The 9683-nt window shown below is 55.2% G+C and overlaps 1 protein-coding gene across 4 annotated transcripts in view; it reads left to right on the forward strand.

Moving 5' to 3' along the window:
- The window catches only part of TTC7B (tetratricopeptide repeat domain 7B), a 245419-nt gene extending 237889 nt beyond the window's left edge, over positions 1-7530 (forward strand). For all 4 annotated transcript variants that reach the window (XM_049612316.1, XM_049612319.1, XM_049612317.1 and 1 more), the window contains one exon: positions 6570-7530. In XM_049612316.1, coding sequence (XP_049468273.1) covers positions 6570-6791 — 222 coding nt within the window. In that variant the 3' untranslated portion in view covers positions 6792-7530. The remainder of the gene's footprint in view (positions 1-6569) is intronic.
- The last annotated feature ends 2153 nt before the right edge of the window (positions 7531-9683 follow it).

Genomic DNA, 9683 nt, shown 5'->3' on the forward strand with positions numbered 1-9683 from the left:
TTGCAGGTTTACCTGTATTTTTGGAGGAACCTCCTGACAATACTGCCCTAAGCTCCCGCCCTCACCCCCACCCCTACCCCACCCCCCTGCAGTGATTTAATGGTGGAGGGTCTGACCCAGGATGGGACAGAAAACTCTTTAAATACTCCAGTCCCACCCCAGACACCAGACTTCCTCCCACCCCCCGGCCTTGGTGCTTCCAGCAGCCTCTGCAAAACCCAGGCTGGCTCGAACACAGCAAGGGCACCTGCTGGTCTCTGCTCCAGAAGTCAAGAGCAGCGGCCCCGGGGTGGAGTCTGCAGCAGCAGCCTGGCGCGGCATGAAAAGCACAAGGGAGCTGTTCACCCCTATCCTGCTGCTGACCCTTTGATTTCCAAAGCATCCTCCCCGGAAAGAGTGATAGGCACACGGAGACTGCGGCTTGACCCCCGAACCAGAGCTGAGCTGCAGGACTGCTTTTTAGTGGTGGCTCGGCATTGAGAAGGATACTTTCCTGCAGGGACATTATCTCTCTGTGCCCATACTCCTACAGGGACAAGCAGTGAGCCCAGCAAAGGGCCATCTTGGCACTTGCACAGAGCACCATGGGGATGTCTGAAATAGTGGCTTTTGTCCTGCCTCTTTGCTATTGGTCACCTGATCCAGGGCTCCGAGTGCTCTCCAGAGCGAGGGCTGTAGCAGGACGCCTTGGGCACTAGAGCCCACACAGAGCTCCTACACGGGTGCCCACGGCATGTGGCAAGGTCTTTAGTCCTTGGGCATCAATTATCTCACACACAAACACACACACACACACACACACACACACACACACACACACACAAGACATGAGTGAGGAATATTCTAACCGTCCTCAAATTAGCCAAGTCCATTTTGTCTCATTTGAAATAACAGATTTAATTTAATCTCTCACTTCCAATTTGGTGTGGCACCAAGAGCTTATTTGTACAGAACACGTGATTATAATAATCACAAGCTTGGGAGGCTGTCTTCACTTGTGTCCAAGAAAAGGGACAAGTAAGTTACCTCTCAGTGATTCCCCTCTTCTCAGAAGGCCGGCCCAGCTGGCTCCCACGGTGGCTCAGGAACCCCAGGGCTGGGAAAGGTGGAAGCCTGTTTGCACAACCTCCAAGAGAAGAGAAGGGGCTGGTGTTAAGAGAAGGCACGGACCACGTGAGTTCCCACCTCAGCCTGCAGTGGTGTCTTAGGTCTTAGGGAGCGATTGCTCGATCTGGTTAGGATTTTCACTGGGCCCCGAGCTTTGAGAGCAGACTTGACCTCCTGTGTGTCGCTGGAACGTGGCTGGGATCTGGACAGTCACCCAGTGGGGTTTTGGATTTTGACATGGGAGAGAAGGCGGGTTGTTGTGGTAATGAAATATGTCACTCATGGAGAGCTCTGTCTCCTACCAGCCTGAGTGCTGGGAGCCGGACCCGTGCCTCTGGGTAGTGCTGCCTAAGGGGGGCAGTGTGGCCCGGGCTCTTGGGGGAATGGTGATCTGCAGGGCTTTGAGCAGATGGACTTGAACTCCAGCAGGAGGGGCCAGACCAGGAATGACTACGGTTGGAGAGGGGGAAGAAGGCTGGGGGAGGCATCCTGCAGAAATGGGTGGGCTTTTAGACCAGCCTGGCTGAACCAAGAGGTCTGTCCTAGGAGGAAGTTGGATCCAGCCGTGGTGAGAACAGTTAAACTCGAGCCTCACGAGTTAAGCCTTTGATGATTGGAGGAGAGAGGAGGCAGGGCCTAAAGAAAAGGGTGTCGGGATTCTAGTGCATAAGAGCACGGCAAAGCCAGGGAAGGCCTCTCCCAGCACACCAGGGCTTGGGTGGCATGTCATTCCTGACAGCCAGGCGTGTCCAGGTCCCAGCCCACCTCTGGCCAACCTGCCGGCGACGCTGGCCCCAAGCAATGGCTCAGACCCCAGCTGGAGCTTGTCCTGGTTGATCCCATTATGTGACTGATTTCTGAGCTGCTCTTGGCTTGCTGGGGCACTGGGCAGAGGCTGATTTTTCATTCCCTTGCCAAGCCTGAGCTGGCAGCCCCTGGCAAGCTTCTGATGTCTCCCTGAGCAGCTCCAGCTTTAGGAATTAATTCCACTAAACAGATTGCTCAGGAAGCCTCAAGGTCATCTGGAAAGGGTAGCCTGTTCCTACATTAGGAATATAAGTCCAGGTACACGGGCTGGAAATTTCCAAGCCCACAAGACCTGTGTGACACTGGACAACATGAAGACTCTTAGCTTCCCAACACTGCGGGTGATAGGTCAGATTAGCCCATTGGCTGGTTCTTTGCAAGCATTTGGGAGTGGGGAGACGTGTCCCCTGCCTTAGACCCTGGAGCCCCCATGGTAGGCTATACCCAGATACAACAGCCTGCCAATTTCTAAACAAAATTCCCAGTTAAAAGGACTGGTGACCTTGTCCCCACTCCAACAGGGTGGGGGTAGGTCACTGCTGCTGAGTGCAGTGGCCTCTGGGTCTTGCTGGGCCAAGGCCCTGGTCCTTCTGGGTCTTCACGTCTCATTGGCCTCCAGTCCTTTGGCACCCATGTCCATGCCAAGCCTCAAGATCACAGCTAGCCTCTGGGCCACCAAAGGGAGGCAAGGAGCTGTCCTCGTCCTTGAGTGAATATATAGGATACTGCCAAGCAGCAACCCGAGCTGGAGAAAAGCTGGGCTGGAGAGGAACCATCTCCTGGCCATAACCACGGGGAGGAGTGACAGAGCCAGTGATCGATCAATGGTTGGAGAAGTGAAAAGGAGACCCACTGCGGCAGATGCCCATTTGCCATGGCTCAGATGTAACTAGGTCAGTGCCCAGGGGGCTCCAGGCTCATCTCTTAAAGCGACAGAGGCAGCAGTGAGCAGGCGGGCCGGCTGGGAAGGTGTGCAGGGAGCATGGGGGCTTTGGCCTCCGGCAGACCTGGGCCGGCCCGCAGCTCCTTATCCATTGGCCCTGGGACCTTGGGCAAGACTCTTGGCCTTTCTGAACCTTGTCTCTGTATCTATAAAGCGGTGGTAATGTAAGACGAGCCAAGTACAAGTGCCTAGCATCGTGCCTGATGCGGAGAAAACATTCCGTGTAGAGGAAGAAAGCAGAGCCTGTCGGGACCCAGACCGTATGCTCGGCCTGCCGCCAGGTAACCAGGGACGCCTCTTTCCATCTTACCCGGTGGCTTGTCCCTCTTTACTCATCTGCCCGGCACACGCAGTGCGTGTCTCCCTGCCTGGGAGGGCCACTCAGAAAAAGGTGGTGTGTATTCAGTAATTTGATGCACTGAGAGAGAGTATGACAGGGTCACTTGGGTAAAATTCATGCCACTGCTTGCTGCCTCCACCCGGACCCCCTCCCTCCTCTCACGGCTCTGTTGGTTAAATCGGAATGTTCTAGAGTGAGCTCAAGCTGATAACCTCTCCCGGAAGGAATGAAGGCAGGAGCTCGTTGGCCCTCACATCCTGCTGCCTGCAAGCCGGGGAGGGCCTCTCATCCTTTCCGCCTGGACCTCCAAGATTGAGAAGTGTGGGTGTCGAGCTGCCCCAGTGTCTCTGAAGGAGGGCCAGAGGGAGGATGCCCCACGCCCCCCCACCCCAGGAGGTGGAGGTGGCCGCTTGTAGCCCCGCCCCGGACTCCGCATCCGAATGGATGTCAGGCAGGCCCTGAGAGTTAGGATGCGGGTTGTAGTCCAGCTCTGCAGCAGCTGGCTGTGCGCCTGGGGCAGGAGACGCAGCCGTGGGAGCCATAGTTCTCACCCGCAAAACGGGAGGAGTACCTAGTGCGTGGGGAGATTTCCTCCTCCGCTGCAGGACCTTTGTCCACCGCGGTCGAAGCCGGCCTTGCAGCCAGGTGCAGACATGTCCCGGCCATGCCCGTGCGAAACCACTTCGGGGTCCCCGGGTGGATTAAGTGAACTAATGAACATGAGCACTTGGAATGGCGCCTGGTGTGTCAAAAACACTGAAAGCCCTTGCTACTGTTATCACTGTTAATCATCCTGCCAGGAAGCTGGGTCCATGCTGAACCGCTACCCCGGCTCTCAGCACATGGTTCCCTTCCCCGCTCCTAGGTGGGTGGAGGATGGGGCTCTGGGGAGACAGCTGGGAAGCTCTCACCGGCGGCCTCTGCAAAACTGACCCTGACCAGCCTTGGGAAGGCGGCTGAAACCTGCAGTTTGCGCTGGAGGACGGGAAGGCCTGTAGTCTGAGGAGAGAAGAATTTCAGAAGCCAAGGTGAAATCCTAACTGCAAGGACTGACTTCCGGCCACCTCTCGTGTCCTAAAGCATCAGAGGGAGCCACCTGTCTGCCCGGCCCTGGCCACCCTCTCAGAGCCTCAGCTCTGACGGATCCCATTTAGGACGTGGACTCCAGCAGAGACGTAATTAAAGCACATATCGAAGTTAATAAGAAAGGGAATGTATAGTGTTTCCTTTCAATTTTCCTCCCAGAGAGAGTCGAGCTGACAGTGAGGTCTGCTGTACCCTGGCCAGGGGAGGACAGCCTCTGTCTGCTGGAGGCCTTCTCCTCCTCGCTCTGGAAGGCAGTTCAGGAAGCCGGAGCTGGGGGCACAGAGAGTACCCCTCCACAGTATCTCGCACTGCCCTGGGGTTGTGGGTCGCCTTGGCCGTCGCCCCACTGACCTTGGCCTCTGCCAGAATCATCCTCACAGCTCCTGCGCTGGGTACTCTTAAGTGCGGGTGATTCTCGGAAGCAAGGCTGCTTTCCAGGCCCTCAGACGCCACCTCCAGGGCCACACGCCCTGGGGGAGAGGCCAGCCCTAGCAGCCCACAGGACCTGGACACCGCCCACGGAGGCGCCTTCCTCACAGCCTGTCTCGGAGGCCAGAGCTCTTCAGAGTGGGCCCCACCTGGTTCCCCGATGCTCACGTTGTCTGTGGCCTATGGCTCAGGCCACAGCCAGCCCCCTGGAAGGCGCGTTTATGCCCCCTCCCCAGCAGGTTCTGCTGGCCCTCGCCCCTTGGTGACGCATATGCTCGAGAACACTGGGGGTGCCTCATCGGTTCTGCGCGTGAACCACAAAAAGGTAGAGCAAGGCTTTACCGGGAAATTTAGGAAGAGATACGCGGGACCAGCCGACCATGCCATGTTCTTGGTTGGGAAAACCCAACACGGTAGATGTCGGGCTTCTCCACACACACCTAGAAGGTTAACGCAAGCACGATTCAACTCCCGAAGAGAATGAACAAGATGATTGTTAAGTTCATCGGGCACGGTCGTGCAAATACTCAAAAGCAAAGGGAAGGAGGAGAGGCTCTCGTCCCCACCCCCGCCATTAAAACATGATGTAACAGCAATCTTAACAGCACAGTACTGATGCAAAGGCAGGAGGGGGTTGTTGTGGCTCACTGGAAAGTTGTAGAAGGCCCCGTGTTTCATGTAATAATTCACTTCATGACGGGCAGTGCCTCACGGGAGGGACGTGGAGGGAGGGGTAGCTAGTTTGTGTCCGGCAGAGAAGAAGAAATCCAGGTAGGTTCCTGTCTGCCAAGATAAAGCAGACAACTACTTAACAAAGCGGGATTGAACGCGCGTCAGTTCTTTGAAAGTATAACTTTCAGAGCTTTGAAGTGACCAAAAAATGAAACAAAACCCACTAAAGTTCAACAAACCCAACTTAAAAAACTAAAAACTTTTGTTCAAAGAAAAAAATCTCAAAAGTTAAAGAACAATCTAGACAAGTATGCTAGCAGATGAATAGCAGTCTTCTAAAAGACTTGTAAACAAAAGCGTGGAAAATCTTTAACCTCAGTTGTTGGGGTTTTTTTATTTTTATTTTTTTGAGAGAGGGAGAGAGAGCAGGGGAAGGGGCAGAGGGAGAGAGAGAATCTTAAGCAGGCTCAGTGCATGCGCAGTGCAGAGCCCAACACGGGGCTTGACCCCATGACCCTGGGATCATGACCAGAGCCAAAAATCAAGAGTCAGGTGTTCAACTGACTGAGCCACCCAGGAGCCCCAACCTCAACTGTTACTAAAGAAATGCAGGTTTTACTAAGGACAGACGTTCTGCACTTATGAAATTAGCAAACATGAAGAGTAATGATAGTGGGGGACAGGGGACCAAGCACTGGAATTCTGCGGATGGGTGAGAAAGTGACACGGCCTGGGGCACCTGAGTGGCTCAGTCGGTTAAGCGTCCAACTCTGGCTCAGGTCATGATCTCACAGTTGGTGAGTTCAAGCCCTGCATAGGGTTCTGTGTTGACAGCTCGGAACCTGGAGCCTGCTTTGGATTCTGTGTGTGTGTCTCTCTCTCTCAAAAATAAACATTTTAAAAAATTTTTAATTATAAAAAAAAAAGAAAGTGACCCTTTAGGCATATAATTTGCAGAGTATTTGGAGAACTTAAAAAGAGTCACATCCTCTAACCCGGTCAAGGTCACATTGCCCCTGAGTGCGGGAAGGGTTCGAACTTGCCGGGTGCCCAGCCCGGTGGAGATTCACGCCAGCCTCCCAGAAACGTGCAGAAACTCCAGGACGGCTAAGAGCCTAGAGCTGCAGAGACTCTCTCTCTGACTGTCTGTCTGTCTGTCTCTCTCTCTCTCTCTGATGCCTGCAGGCCCTGATTCTTCATCAGCTGGGCCGCTACAGTCTGGCAGAGAAAATCCTCCGGGACGCGGTGCAGGTGAACTCGACGGCCCACGAGGTCTGGAACGGGCTGGGCGAGGTCCTTCAAGCTCAGGGCAATGACGCGGCGGCCACCGAGTGCTTCCTGACAGCCCTGGAGCTGGAGGCCAGCAGCCCCGCTGTGCCCTTCACCATCATCCCCCGGGTGCTCTGAGCAGGCCCCTGCCAGCCTCACTGCCACTCGGGCCCAGGAGGCCCCGCCTGGGGCGCCCCGCGCCGAGGCCGTGGCTGAACATGCGATTGACCACAGTGAACTCACCAAACAAGCCCCGGATCGTCGCTCTCCCCACGTGCATTTCTGTTGTTGTTTTGGCCAGCCCAATGATAGTTTCCAAGCCCACCGACATTGTTCAAAATGGATTATGTGCCATATTTTGTTAGCTGACATCCAAGTTTTAAGTAAAACAATAATGGAATGAATCAGCCAATGTAGAAGAATATATTCAAAGTTAAAGTTCACTGGCAGAGCAGATTATTTTTATCAGAGCTGTAAAGGAAACTCTCCTCCCCGTCACCACTCCTCCCCCAACCTCGGCCGGGAAACCAAATGTGAATTTTCTGGTTCCCACCTCAGTCCTAGTCCAAGCCAGGACACCAGCTGACAGTTTCTCGATTTTGTTGTCAGTAACTGTACCATGTGATGAATTCCTCTCCTCACTTAGAACAAAGCCTGAGTCCGAGAATATTTATATTTCACCAATATATGCCTGTTACAAGAGAAGGGAATAGGAGCTATTTAAGTTTAACTTTTTTATGTGAATTCAGAGTTTATTTATCGATGGAAATATGTACAAAGAAGCTTCAAATGGAATATTTACCGACATTCCTTATACATGACAGACACTTGGCTAAATGGGAAGATGATGTTAATAATAAAATGATTTTTAAATGGACCCGTGGTCTGTGGTGTTGACGAAAGCCCACAGGGCTGAGGGGCTAAGGCTCAGTTTGCGGGGAGGGAGGCCGTGTGCGCCCGGGACCCGCCCTGACCTTCCTGTGGAAATTCACCTTTCCCATCGCTCCCCTGCTGTCTGGGATTGGAGCATGGGACTCGGGCCTAGCAATTGATGTCTGCATTCACGGGCGCACAGGATCAGGAATAAAGTGACCCGATTAAGGCAGGAGGTGTGAGGAAAGGTTTTTACTCTCCATGCTGAGTGGTGTGGCTAGGACTTCAGCAACCCTTCTGCCACCGTGGCGGGAGGGAGGGAGGGCAGAGAGGTGTTAGAGACAAATGTGAAGCCAGAGACTGACTCCAACAGGATGGATAACAGCAAGAGCCAGAGAGGACCTTCCAATCCCCCGGGGCTGCTCAGCCAAGCAGATATGGGGCAGCCCCGCCCTGCCGGGGCCCAAGAAAATGGGGGATGGGGGGCAGGGGCTGAGTTCCAGTCTCGAGGCCCCCCACCCAAGCTGAGCGCAGCCTTCCCGACTCACTGGGCAGGCAGGTGAGGGGGCAGCTGAGGTCTGGGGAGAGACCACAGGCAGGGAGCCTGCCTGCCATTAGCAGAGCAGGTAAGCCCCCCAGCCTCAGCACTGGCATTGCCAGGGGGCATCTGGGGCTGTGGATGGACAAAAATCATGGAATTTTCAACACTAGATACAGGCAGGAAGGGGCAGGTATCCAGTGGGGTAGCAGCTCACCCCGGCTGGAGGGTCAGGGCCCAGCCCTGCCATCCTGTGCAGGAGTGTAGGGAGAGGCCTGCCCAGATCAGGACCAGGAAGGCAGGAGCCGGGACTACCCAAAAATAACGGTCCAGGGACCATACCGGCCATTATCTCCCAAGCCAGCCCTGTGCCAGGCCCTTCCCTCGGAAAATCCCTAAGGCGACAGGCTGTGCAAGGGCACTGGTGATGGATCGTGTCTGCCTGCCCCCCATCCATCCCCTCCCCAGGGTCCCATCTCCCTCGGGAGAACCCCCTCCCCCACTCTCCATCCACGTGGCTCAAAGGCAAGCACATGGGCCCCGCCTTGCCAGGCAGCCCCCAATTTTAGTGGTTCACGTTTGGGCCTGTGGTCCAAGCTTGACCAATGGGAACGGGAGGCCCACCTAGGATTTGTGTTACGGAAATAGAAAAAAACCCTCTTTCTGTTGCGTTTGATGTCCTGAAGGGATGCCAGCCTGGGGTTGCTGCTGGCCACAAGCACCATGTGGGACGGCCTGCCTGAGAGTGATGCCAACTCAGGAGGAGAGAGTAAGGAGACAGGGACCAGATCCCAGACTCATAGCTGGAGCACCAGAGCCCCAGACTTTTCCATCACGGGAGCCTATGCATTTCCCTGTTTTGCTTGTGCAAGCAGAGCGTGTTTCCGCGAGGGACTGTCACTGTCCACCCCCATTAGGGAACTCTTCAAACCCCTTGGTCCTCTTCCTTAATCTCACCTGCTCCCCACCCCCCATTTTACCTGTCAGTGAGGCCGGTCATTTCTACCCGGATCATATGTCCATTCTCCCTCCCCACCTGCCCCATCAGCCGGCCCCACCACCTCTGACTGGACCACTGCAGTGTCCTCGCTGCTCCTCCCTTGTGCCCTGCAATCCGTTCTCTGAGGGTCCTTTATAGGGTGAGGGCTGGATCAGGCCTCTGCCCACTTCATCCCACTCCATGGCTAATCCCACTCTTTCTTGGAACCAGGCCCCGAGCGCCTGCGGCCTGGCCCTGCTGTCCCCTCCTGCTCCCCATTAGTCTCTCGCTGCTCCGGCCCTGGTCCTCTAGCCTGCAGGGCTTTCCCAACCAATGGCCTTCATTCACTCACTCATTCATTCATTCACTCACTCATTAACAGACCAGGGAGCAGAAGCTGAGTGGGTGAGACACCAGCCTGGGGTCATGTGAACACTACCCGGCAGAACCCAGATTGAGGGGCGCCTGGGTGGCTCAGTCGGTTGGGCGGCCGACTTCGGCTCAGGTCACGATCTCGCGGTCCATGAGTTCGAGCCCCGTGTCGGGCTCTGTGCTGACAGCTCGGAGCCTGGAGCCTGTTTCAGATTGTGTCTCCCTCTCTCTGACCCTCCCCCGTTCATGCCTCTCTCTCTCTCTGTCT

Source organism: Panthera uncia (assembly GCF_023721935.1).
Source record: "Panthera uncia isolate 11264 chromosome B3 unlocalized genomic scaffold, Puncia_PCG_1.0 HiC_scaffold_1, whole genome shotgun sequence".
Classification (NCBI taxonomy): Eukaryota; Metazoa; Chordata; class Mammalia; order Carnivora; family Felidae; genus Panthera; species Panthera uncia.